General features: G+C 32.4%; 1 protein-coding gene across 1 annotated transcript; it reads left to right on the top strand.

Annotated features, from left to right (window-relative positions):
• Window positions 1-7,896: 7,896 nt before the first annotated feature.
• Window positions 7,897-10,017, top strand: LOC149563357 (aluminum-activated malate transporter 14-like). The gene is made up of 6 exons (XM_089828130.1): window positions 7,897-8,218; window positions 8,330-8,418; window positions 8,579-8,750; window positions 8,972-9,093; window positions 9,216-9,359; window positions 9,466-10,017. The coding sequence occupies exons 1-6, from the start codon at window positions 7,897-7,899 to the stop codon at window positions 10,015-10,017; spliced, it is 1,401 nt and encodes a 466-aa protein (XP_089684256.1).
• The last annotated feature ends 3,042 nt before the right edge of the window (window positions 10,018-13,059 follow it).

The following is a 13,059-nucleotide window of genomic DNA, read 5'->3' as shown; positions in this document are numbered from 1 at the left end:
TGATTTATCTAGGCAGAGTTAAAGTCATTCAACAATTAAGTCTTTCATTGAGTAAAACTAGAGTAAAGTCCTTCTTTGGTTAAGTAAATTTCTGGAGGAGATTTATGCCTGACTTCTCTAAAATAATTAAATGTATAGTTGATATGATAAAAGAAAATACAACTTTAAAATGGACTGATGTTGGGAAAAGACTTTTGAAGATATCAAGAGTTCCATTGCCAAAGCCCATGTTCTTGTCCATCCTAACTACACTAAATAATCCATTATTTACTGTTATTCCTTAGAACATACTATGTCAACTATATTTATGAAAGAGAATAAAGAAAGAATACAAGCTCAAATTTCTTTCATGAGCATACCATTGAAGAATCAAGAATTGATATACTCATAGATGGAAAAACATGTATATGGAATGGTGAGAGCCCTTAAATTTTGTAGGTTTTATGTGCTACATTCTCATTCAATAATATATGTGCCAAATCTTACAAAAAAAAGTATTCTGATGGAACAAGAGGTTGGTTGTAATAATAGAGGAGTATGGATAGAAAAAGTACAAGAATATGATATAGAAATTAAGCCAACCAAACTTGTAGAAAGTAATACACTTTGTAAGCCTTGGTAGAGGATCAACAATTCAAAGAAGAAGATACTCCAAAAGTTCTAATGGTAAGCCTTTAGGATCCTTGGTTCTCAAAAATTACTTATCTTATGATATATGGTGAATTCCTTGATGGATTGATTACTAAGAAAAGAAGGGTTCTAAAAACAAAAATCTTGAAGTATGTGATTCATGATGATGTCTTGTACACAAAAGCAATTGATGGAACATTTTTGAGATGTGTAGATAAAGAGCAATAGGTAAAATTGTTGACATCTTTTCATAATGAAGCATGTGGAGGACACTTTTATTCTACTATTACTACATTTAAAATTTTGAGGTGAGGTTATTATTGGCCTTACATGTATAAAGATGCATATAAGTGGGTGGTTACTTGTGAGAAATGCAAGATGTTTGCTGGTAAAACTCAACTTGCTATTCTACCTCTTAGCCAATGGTAGTTGAAGCTCCTTTCCATGAATGGGGTTTATATTTTATAGGTCCACTTAATCCTCCTTCTAGTCAAGGACACTCTTACATACTAATTGCCACAAATTATTTTAGTAAATGGGGTGAAGTAAAGCCAATGAAGAAGAATTCATCAGAAGTAGTATGTGAATTCCTTAAAGAGCATATATTTATTAGGTTTGGAGTTCCTATAAAATTGCTAATGGATAATACATCTTACTTTTCCTCTTTATAAATTATTGGATTTTGCTATGATAATTGTATTCAAGTTGGACATTCCTCTGGCTATTTCCCTTAAGGAAATGGGCATGGTGAGTCCGGTAATAAGAATCTGATTAATATTTTAAAGAAATTGGTCTCAAATAATCAAAAAAATGGGCATAAGAAGATTCATGATGCTTTATGGGTTGATAGGACCATACCTAAAAGGGCTTTTGGTACCTAAAAGGGCTATCCAGTATTTCACCTTTTCAATTAGTCTATGGAGTGAAAGCTAATTTGCCACTACCCTTAGAGCTTTCTACATGTAAACTAAAGACTATGATTAAAGAGGATGATTTAAAAGATTGATTAGAGAAGAGGATCTTGTAACTTACCAAATTGCAAGAGGAAAGAGAAGAGATGGTTGATAAAATCACTGAACACTAGGGAAGAATCAAAAGGTTGTTTGATAGAAGAACAAGGCCTAGAAAATTTATTGAAGGTGATTTGGTGTTGCTATGGGATAAGAGACATGAGCCAAGAGGTATGCACTCTAAGTTTTAGTCTTAGTGGTAAGGGCCATTTTAGATCATTTAAGTGAATCAGAATAATTCTTTCAAATTGGAATATCCCACTGGAGAAACCCTACTATGTTCCTATAATGACAAGGATTTGAAGTTGTATCAAATGCAAAATTGAAAGTGGATAACCCCTGCATAGTAGTTAGATAGGTAGGTAACATGCGGTTTTCTTTAGCTTAGTTGCTTGCTTTCTTAGGTAGTTTGTTGTTGTTTTCCTAGTTTAGTTTTTTTTTGTTTGTTTGTTTTTTTTTTTTAAGTTGTCACCTTTTGTGCGAAGCCAAAGATTGCTGGATTTCCTTCAACCATTATTATGCTTAAATACCCAGCCAGAGTCAGTTGTTGCCCAAGTTTCAGTTCATAACTTTTTGCTTCAAGGTTTTGGAGTCAAGTCAAGTATCAATGTTTCAAGTCTAGGTCTATATTTCCCATAGTATTATCTATCTTCTCATCATTCCTTCAAATGAGCTAATCGAATGCAGAGAATCATATGAACAATGCATCAATTGAAAGCTAGGTGATTAGGGTTTGAGAGGTTTTATGTGTCATCTCGATGACAAGAAGGTCTATACCTTCTATTGATTTGTTCCTAACCATGATAAACACAAAGATTCAACATTATGTTATGGTTTCCATGAAAGACATTGTAGATAAGAAAGACCAGTGAGTAGAAGAAGTAGTTCATGCAGAAGAAAAGATTCAGAACCCTCCTAGAGCCAAAATATGAAGATAAGAAAATATGCATCGTCGATTTAGTACATGAACGGTTCATATGCAATCATAATAGGCTACATGATGGAGAAAATTCAAATGAATGAAAGAATGCACACTATTGGCCAGTTGACAAGTCAAATGGTTTAGAAGATCAAATCCAGATCATCGATAAAGACTAGATCAATGGATGAAGTTTTAATGATGGAAATATGAGTATTCAATGATGCATCTTGTTCATTTTCAGATCAAAAGAACATCTAAACTCGTCACTATATCATTATGAAAAGATGAACATGCTTTAATCATTACAAAAAAGTGACAGAAAGATATGTGTCCTATGGGCCATTACATTTCATGAAGCAAAACTAGGTCAATGTTAGATCCTCCAAGTTATAAAATAGTTCCAACTATTCACCATGGTGTACCTAGTTGGAAAGTGGACCCGCATCATAAAGAAAATAGAGAATTAATATCTTTTATTTTTGCCATCAGATCAAAAGAGAGATCAACACTCATTGTTATGTCGCTATAAAAATTTACAAGGAAAATAATCATAGTGAAATAATGATTGAAAGATACGTGTACACGAAGGGATTCAAGGAAGAATTTTTAAAGAAAATTTATAATGTTTTAATCATGATCGTTAATTTAAGATCGATGGTTAGTGTTCAAATAGTAGACTATGAAGAATTAACAATTTTCTACAAGTTTTTCTGAGATTGCATGAAATCGAATAGTCATTTCCTATTTTCATAAACACCATGGATTTAGAATCATTGATGGAGAAGATGCCACATATACATATGACTAGATAATTTCACATTTTATTTACTTTTCTATTTGGTGACTGTTGCTCTGCTAAACTGAAGGATAACGAAAAACTATAAATGTAACCTCATTTGACGATATAAAGGTTGACAAACTTGATGGTGAATTGGTCTATAATTTCATTTACCCTATTTTCTTGTCATGTTTTATTGCCCATGCATAGATTAGTTCTGCATTAAGAGTTGAAAGAAAATCATATGTGGCTCTGTGGTTAACATATGGATTCTATTTCATTCTGGTAACTATAGTGAAGGTGATTCCATTTACTTTCTTTATATATGGTCTTGTTTCTCCTCTTATTAATTTCATTTCATATTAGATAGGTTCATTGGGAAATGAAAGATAAATGTGTATGAATCTATTAGTTATTGGTTGGATTCCATTTCATTCAAGGCTGGTGATGAGAGCAATTCCATTTTCCCTCATATGCATATCTCTTCATTCCTCTTCTACATTTTGATGGTTAATCTACATTTAGAATAGAATTAAGAGTTAGAAATATTAAGATAATCTACTACAGTTATTCCATTGAGAGTGATAGGTTATTCAAATCTATTTTGCCTAAATTGTTTGTGCCTACAAACAATTTGGTTATCTTTTACCACTCTCAAGTTAAGAGCTTATAATGTCAAAACCTCTGATCTCATAAAAAAAAGTTCATTGCATATCATTTCAAATCATAGGGAATTACACCTAATCATTCAGAGGGTAATGATAGAATACATCTACTAACCCACTTGTTTGTAAACATGTTTTTGTCTCTCCAAGCATTGGGTATCAAAGAGTTAGGATTTTAAAATCTAATTGGAGAGAAAATTGTTAACCAATAGTATTTAAAAAGTAAATTAATCTAATATATCTTTTAAATGGATGAGATCATATTATGTTAGATTTAATCTTGTAGAACTTGTCGGATATGTGCCCAATGATTTTGTTGAGAGGGAAATATGAACATTTAAGTAATTCTTGCAAGAAACACTATATCAAGAACTAAAATTTTTGTAGGACATGCACAACATGAACTTTTAGAAAATCCTTTAAAGACTTCAAGGAAAATATAGTTTCAAGTTTAAAGCTAGATCATGTCATTGATAAAATAGGATCATTAGAATTATCCATACGTCTTCAAAATATGACTTGGGCAATAGTACATTCATGAGACTAACTACTTTTTTAATAGCAACATACATAATTGCCATTGCTTCATTCAAAAGCACAATAAACATTGACAATGCCTAAGGTGTACACTCATTTTCAAGATACATTAACCATAATATAGATAATATCAATTTTATGCATTATGTAAAGTACATAACAAACGAGTTTCTAATTTGAGCCACTCATTCATTTTTAGAATATAATTTGTTATTAATTTAAAATTACTTAACACCTATTTTAGTAGAACATTTGCAGGAACTAGAAAACCATTCAAAGGAGAAACAATATGAAATATTTCCTAAATTTCTTGTGTACATCATTTGTTTATGTTCAATATTTATTTTCAAGCTACAGATGCAACATAGTTCTATATTATTTGTCTATGACTCTTTAGATGAACACTTGAACACATACATTACTTTAAGAAACTTTACAATTTATGAATATGTCACCATTACTAAATGTTCAAAACTTTTAATGTACAATTTGACTCAACACTTACCCCAAAACCCACAACACTAGAGGCAAGAACTTTGGATCAAACTCTAATAAATAAAATAGACCTATTTTTTTTTCAAAAATATTATTATTATTAATATTAGGGTTTACATCTAATCTTAATTGAAAAAGTGTCAAAATTTTATAAAAATATAATTGAATGTCAATCATTAATTCAATTTGTTAGATTTAATTTTATAATTAGAAATTGAATAATATCTTGATTTTAATTCAAAGAATGTTAGAAAAGTTATAGATTTTTAGAAACACTATTAAAATAACTCAAATTTAGTCATTTTGATAAGTTAGCCTGAAAGGTGACACAACTTTGTACTTTCACCCTCTAACTCCAAGTCTAGAGAAAGTGAGGAGAAAGCGAAACATGGGAGGAAAAAATAGAAAACTAGGAGGTTCCAGTGCATCAATGATGATGAGGAGGAAAATGCTACTAAGTCCCCCCTGATGATGGAGGAAGTTTAGTCATTACAAAGGTATATCTCATGTTTCAACTAGTTTCAGTTTGGACAATCTGGATCTCACAAGTTGTCCAACTTAGCCACCCATATAAAAAGTTGTGGGATCTAGCTTGTCCAAACTGAAACTAGCCAAAACATGAGATATATCTTTATCCTGAGAAACTTCCTGCATCTTTAGGGGGGATTTAGTAACATTTTCCTCCTCCTCATTATCGATGTACTAGAACCTTCTAGCTTTTTTGTTTTTTCCTTGCATGTTTCTTTTTCTCCTCACTTAGTTTAGACTTAGATTTAGAATCTAGTTCTTTCAGGCTCTCATTATTTTTCACTCTTTTTTTCTTATTAAGGTTTGAGACATCTCTATGGAAATGTCTCCCACCCCTAGTTCATTAATTCCATCCTAACCTCACCTACATCCACACCCTAAAATGTCTAAAATAAAATAATTGAAACTTCTAGTATTACATCAGAGAAATGTGGACATGTGGAAGAAAAGCAAGAGGAAATAAAAGATAGCCTGGAAGAGATAGACTTGGATTTTGTGTCTAAGGGGATTGGAAAAAAAGGAACCCATGATGCTAAGTAGGAGCAAAAATCTAGGAGGAACTTCTATATTGAGGAGCAACAGGGTATACTCCAAGATACTGCAAAAGCATTCTCAGATATAAGCACCCATGTTTTGGCTACACTTGGTATGGGCATGGAAAATCTCATGAGAAAGGATGATAACCTAGGTACAAATGATAACTCATCCATGACATCTACTTCCCCTCTCCAGAGGCCTAAGGAGGACCACCTTATTTCCCCTCCCCCTAAGAAACCCCCTGTCCAACCCTTGACCCCTTTTACTTGTCCCATGCAACCCCTTGTTCAAGACCCCGACCCACCCACCAATTTGGATCAAAGTACTTTCAAATAGGTTGAAGCTAAATTGAAGACATTGTGGACCAAGATGAAAAAGCAAAAGAACCTGCTAATTTATTTGAATATGAGGTTCACCATTTGGTGGATTTTTTGTGTAAAGTTTATGCATTTTGTAGTAACCATTCTTTAGCTTCTTCAATCAGGGAAGATGGGAGGTAAGGTGGAGGAAGATGAGGAAAGCACCTAAAGACTCTACAGGTTCCAATTAAATGACATGTTGAATGTGCGACAAGGGAAACCAACCCCCTGATGAGAAGAAAGAATGACTACTTGGCCTCATTTTGTGTTAATTTTTTTAATATTGTTATGATGGTTAAACTTTGATCTTGTGTGGCCAATATGGAAACTTTTTATATGAACTTTAATGTTGGTAGCCTGATTAGTTTTCTTGTTGGTAACTTGTATGACACTATAGACTATAATGGTTTTGATAGTAGATTGACAAATTCTTGTAGTTTTGATAGTTTATTATTTATAGATTTAATTTTGTAAGGTTTTTGCACAAACTATCTCATCCAATATTAGAAATGGGAATTATGACAAGACAAATGACAGATCATGAAATTTGATATTGAACACCTACAAAAAAAATCATCCAATAAAATCTAAAAGTAATAGATATTACTCTTTAAAGATTCTTGTAATCAAGAATCTATCACTTGATAATTATTAAATCTAAAGTCCATTACTTGATCCCACTTTATAAGCCATTCTTGGCTTACATGGTAGAATAAAGTCTATTATCCATCATACATAAAGTAAGAAAAAAGAAAAAGAAATCATACAATTTCATCCAAATTTCGAAAAGAACAATCCACAGAATGGAATTTAAAATTTAAAATTAATATATATTCTTATTTAGAAAAAATGATAATATAAAATCTCCCTATAATAACTTTCAACGAAAGACGTTTAAATTTTATAAGACTATATATTTGCATATAAAAATAATTTTTAAATTTTTTTTTTTATAATAGCCTTTTCTATTAATAATTAATAATCTAAGAATACAATTCACGAAAAAAAAAAAACCGGAGATTCAAGATCACCCACCCAGAATTCACAAGTATTATCTCCGTGACAATGAAAATAAAGTAACCCAATCATCTCCCTCTCCCTCTCTGTGACAAGTATTATCTCTGCCATTAGTAAAACAAGAAATGCAAAGGCCGATTCATTCGAGAAGCTGAGTTTTTTCTCTTCCATCTTGTAAGGCAACCACAAGAAGAAATGAATGGTTTAGAATTTATAAGATCTGCTTCCTTACTACAATTGAGCTCATTTATAAGGTGCTCCAAGATTTTAGCCAGGGTGTTCTTCTTTGGAGTTTCTGAGCGCTTGTGTAACTGTTCAGACCAAGATTAAATTACATTATAAATCAGGTTGGTTGGATCTCCTCTACTTGAAATTTAAGCTCTTGTATCTAAAATTGATTGAATCGATTTTGTGTACCATGGCGTCTCTTGGCAGCGGCGAATGCAGAACTAACATCAGTACGTCTAATGAAGAAATTAGCTACAATGAGTCTCGAAACGGGGGATTTCTAAGAAAAATTTGGTTAAATATAAGCAATGTTTTGATGGGGTTGTGTAGAAACATAATGGATGTTGGAAGAGAGGATCCCAGAAGGATTACGCATGCTATAAAAGTTGAGTTGGCATTGTCATCGGTTTCGCTGTTATTTCTGTGGGATCGATTATTCCGTAGGGTGGGATTTGGTAACCATGCAATTTGGGCAGTCATGACTGTCGTTGTCGTTCCCGAATTCTCTGCGGGTATGAGTTAGTTTAATTTGGTTTACCCCTTGTTCGATTGTTTCTAACGCAACCATCTTTTTTACCCTAATCGACTAACATTTAGAATGGATGTTGTTGCTGCTTGAGCAGGGGCTACCATGAAGAAAGACCTCAACAGAGGAATTGGAACCATGGTGGCTGCATTTCTTGCCTTCCTCGTTTGCCACGTGTCAGAGAAGGTAGTGTGAGGAAAGGCGTTTGTGCTCTCTTCATCGTGGGTGATTTTTTGTGCTCTCTTGGAATCACCTTGTTGCGTTCACCAAATCTCAATTAGTACTCCACTCCACTCATTTTGCAGGAGCAGCTACAACGTATGCCCGTTTCTTTCCTTCCCTCAAGAATAAATTTGACTATGCAGTGCTTATATTCCTGCTCACATTCAGCATGATAACGGTCTCTGGATATCGAGTGGAGAATATATCACGCATGGCATACGAATGCTTCGCCACCATACTCATCGAATGTGGAGTGTGTTTGGTTGTAAGTTTGCTCATCTTCCCCGCCTGGGCTGGCGAGGATCTTCACAATTCCACTATCAGGAAGTTACAAATCCTTGTTTTGATTGTGATGAAAATGTAATGTTTTCTTCAGCGTAAAATGTGTGTTTTTCGCAATGGGCTATTACAGATGAACTACTAGTACGCTTTGATTGGTGTGGCTTGTTATCAGCTCAGTAGATTAACTTGTTAAAATATCCGACTAATGTAATGGGCATGATATATTTGATGCCAGGATGCGTGGATGAATATTTCAGCGGATGCCGTACTGATGAGAAGGTGGAAGATGAGTCAGAAGATATCATACACAGAGGATACAAGTCTGTGCTGGACTCAAAGGCTACCGACAATTCTTTGGTAAATCGAAAAAATATATAGTTATTAGAAGAAACTAATTAAGTGGTAGCCATGACAACTTTTGACATTAAAGAATGTTAAATGGATCGTCTGCAAGCAGTGACTGTACATGTTAATTGCAGGAGGCATTTGCTAGGTGGGAGCCAAGGCATGGTCTATTTCGATGCCGGCATCCATGGAAGCAGTATGTGAAAATTGGAGTGAAGCTTCGTTATCTGGCTTATCCTATTATGGCCTTGCACGGATGCCTTCGATTTGAAATCGAGGTATATTCGTATGCATTTCCTCATTTGGTATCATTACCTTAAATTTACAAATTATCTTCAATGCATGCACTATAGCTGATGAATTTTTGTTTTGCATACGTTTCAGGCCCCTCATTCCCTTCGTTCACCATTGAAGAAGCCATGCACCAACGTCGCCCACAAAGCAGCCAAATTAGTGGCAGAGCTGTCAAGCTGGATTGAAAAAATGAGAATATACGACTTCGAGCCAATATTGGAAGAAGGTCAACATGCACTGGAGGATCTTCAAGTTTCCTTGAATTCTCAACCAAAGCTCTTACTGCATTCAACAACAAGAACGCCGAGTCAGAAAATCGTACTTGAGAATGAAAATAGAGAAGAGGAGGTAAGGTGGGTGACGGGAAGAAGATCATGGCATGGAGAAAGTAGTGACGAGAAGAGGTTAATGCTGAGACGCGGCGTTGAATTTGGAGAAGCACTTCCATTGGCTACGTTTGCGTGCTTGGTGGCGGAGATTGTAGCGAAGCTTGAGCACGTGGTACACGCCGTGGAAGAGCTCGCGGCAATGGCGAAATTCAAGCCTCACAATCCTTCGACGTCGGATCAGGAGGCTTTAATCATAACTAGTGCTGCTTCTCCCCGTAGTTATATCTTAACTTCACTATGCATGTCTAATTGAATAATATTATAATTATACCATATAATCAATTTAAAAACGATATACACTATTATGACATTGGTAAATTTTTGTAAACTTTTTAAAGACTAGTTGTTACACCTACTTCATATCTTGTTTGAGCAGATGTCAAATAACATTTTTAATTTTCACTTCTTTCTAATTTACTAATATAAATCTATAATACCTTCTATTCTTATTTATTATTATAATTATAATCTCATCACATATTTTTATATCATGATTATTCTTTATTTGTTTCGACTATCTATATCAACATCTCTATAACTCTTGATATTACCTCTTCGAGACCACTACCTCTTATGTTCCAAATATCAAATATATGTTTATTCATGACCAAAAATATTTGTAGTACTCAAGAATATTTATCGAAAATATTTTAGATTATAAAACATCGTTCTCTTCTTTCATACGCTTTTGTCTAAATATATCAATATCATTCTTCCTTCAAATATCTGCTTTATATCATCATTGTTTCATGATATGTACTTCTAGATTTCAGTTATGATTATATCTAACTATATTTAAAAGTAAATTTAATTATTTTTATATTTATTATTAGTTATTATTTTTGCTTTAAAATAGAGTAAAAGAATCTCAAACCTTTCCTTTTACTTTAAAGTTGGTGTGTAGAGTGCTTGGGCACACTTTTTTAGCACAAAAAAAAGGTTTGCAATGCAACTACTACCACCTACAAACAAGACAATGGAAAACCTTAAATAAATAGTAAATATTCAAGATTTGAAACCAATTGTTTTAAATATTACGAATGATTTGAATAGAAAGATTTCTAAGGACCTAGGGATTCATATTTTATAGCTATATAAAGCGCGCACACAAATATTTACATCCACACATTTGCAAATGTTGAAGTAGGTCATTGTTAATGTGTATGCCAACGATTTCACAGGTTCAAAAGAAAAAAGAAGAAGAAGATTTGCAATGTTGAAAAATGTCATAGTTTTTTTTTGAAACTTATAAGAAATTTAATAGGTTCCTCCACAAGGAAATTCATAACAAAATGAAAGACATAATTAATATTTTTAATTATAATAATCTCTTTGAGTAAAATATTATTTTTATTTTAATACATTTGTAATTGATTAACGTTTCATGTAAAATAATATTTTTCTCAAAATTATTTTCTAAGTCTTCAAACCTCATTTTTATAATACTAAATCTTATATTAATTAATTAATTAAAATCTATTGAAGGCTTTATAAATTAAAATTTAATTTTAATACCTAAAATTACATTATTAGGACTTTTGTTAGGGTTAGTTTTTTATTGGGACAAGGGTTAAAGTAAGGATTTAAGGGTTAGGGTGAGCTTTAGGGTTTGACATTTAGGATTAGGATCATGGTTTAACTTTCATAACAAGTTATTAGGGTTAACCATTTAGGCTTAGGGTTTACCTTAAGATTTAGGATTCAAGGTTAGTCTTTTACATTTTGTATGACGGTTTAACATTTATGGTTATTATTACGTTGAGCGTTATGGTATGGGTATGCATCATAGTTAAGATTGGGATTTATATTAAGGTTGGGTTTAATAGTTAGAGGTAGGATTTAGAATTAGGGTTGTATATTTAGACTTGATGATTAGCAATTAGGATTAGGGTTTAACATAAGGATTGGATAATGATTTAAGGTTTATCATTTAGGATTATAGCTTGGATTTAGATTTAGGGTTTAGTTTTTCGGATTATGATGTGGTAATTGGGATTAGGATTGGAGTTTATTATTTTTAGGTTTACTATATTTAATAAAATTAAAATAATTGAGAACACTATCCACCTCATGTATAAAATTGTGTAACATGTCTTATTTTTTTTCTCTATAATGACATTGTGCATAAGTTAAATTTTGTGTAATGTGTTTTCTTAGTTTTTATTTTTGGTATTTTCCTTAAATTTGGGCTTACTTATTAGAGTTTAATTCCACTACACTTCCCTCACACGTGTTTATAAACTTCCTCCAATTAATCACTAAGTTGTGTTAAAACTAAATTAAATTTTATCTACTTCAAGAAATTGTAGAACATATATATTATCCTTTTACTTATTTTTAATATTTATCCTAGAAATAATGAAAATGATTAATATGTATTTTTAACTATCATATAGTATTCCTAATTTTTTTTAATAATTAGATATCTAAATCATACACAGTCTACTCTAAATACTTATTTGAAGTACTTTGTTACCAATTTTAGGGACCACCTCAAACTGGTCGAGCTATATAGTTGTCAACTGAATGAAAAGTACATGTTTTCATTTCAAAAATTTCACAAAAATTGATAAAGTTATACTCATTCTTACTTTTGATCTAATTTTTTTAATAATAAGATAAAGGGTAAACTACAGACATAGCATAAAAAACTTGAAGTACAACATCAAAATAATGATTACTATTAATCATGTAAGAATATTAAATTTGAACCCAAGCCATGTAATCTCATGAGTGAATCAAAATATAAATAGTGACAAGTTACAATGCTTATCATATACAAAAAAACATCTTGCTGATAACAAAGAATTAACAAAATGATATTGTTTCACATGAAGGACTAGTCCAATGCACCAAAATTAATGTTGCTAGTTTTTTCTTTATTTTTCTCAAAAGCACCGATAAGAGGATCTACACCTTGAGGAGGGTAAGTGGTAGTCTCCCAACTTGGGCCTACCTTGTCCCACTTAAGTTGGATGGCCCCATTCACTTTCTAGATATCAATGACTCTCTTTAGTGAGCTATCTTAAAGCTTCACATTCTTCCTAATTTAGCATGTTTGAATAAATGTCAAAAAAATGGACCAGTTGTATACCATCCTTATATACAATCATTATTCCCTCATTAATGTAGATCATGAAGTGGTCCTTGAGGAACTCTACAACCATAGATACTTGTGACATGATATTGAAGAAGGTGAGTTTAAGCATAAACCTAGTAAGTTCCCTCTTGATATTTTGGAAGACTTCATCATTCCTCTTTTTCTGAAGATACAAAATCACTTCAGTAGATAGAA

This window comes from Cupressus sempervirens, chromosome 4 (assembly GCF_028749045.1).
Source record: "Cupressus sempervirens isolate cs-2001-9-10 chromosome 4, ASM2874904v1, whole genome shotgun sequence".
NCBI classification, from domain to species: domain Eukaryota; kingdom Viridiplantae; phylum Streptophyta; class Pinopsida; order Cupressales; family Cupressaceae; genus Cupressus; species Cupressus sempervirens.
Note: the sequence above shows the minus strand (reverse complement) of the source record. Positions and strands in the feature narration are given on the sequence as shown.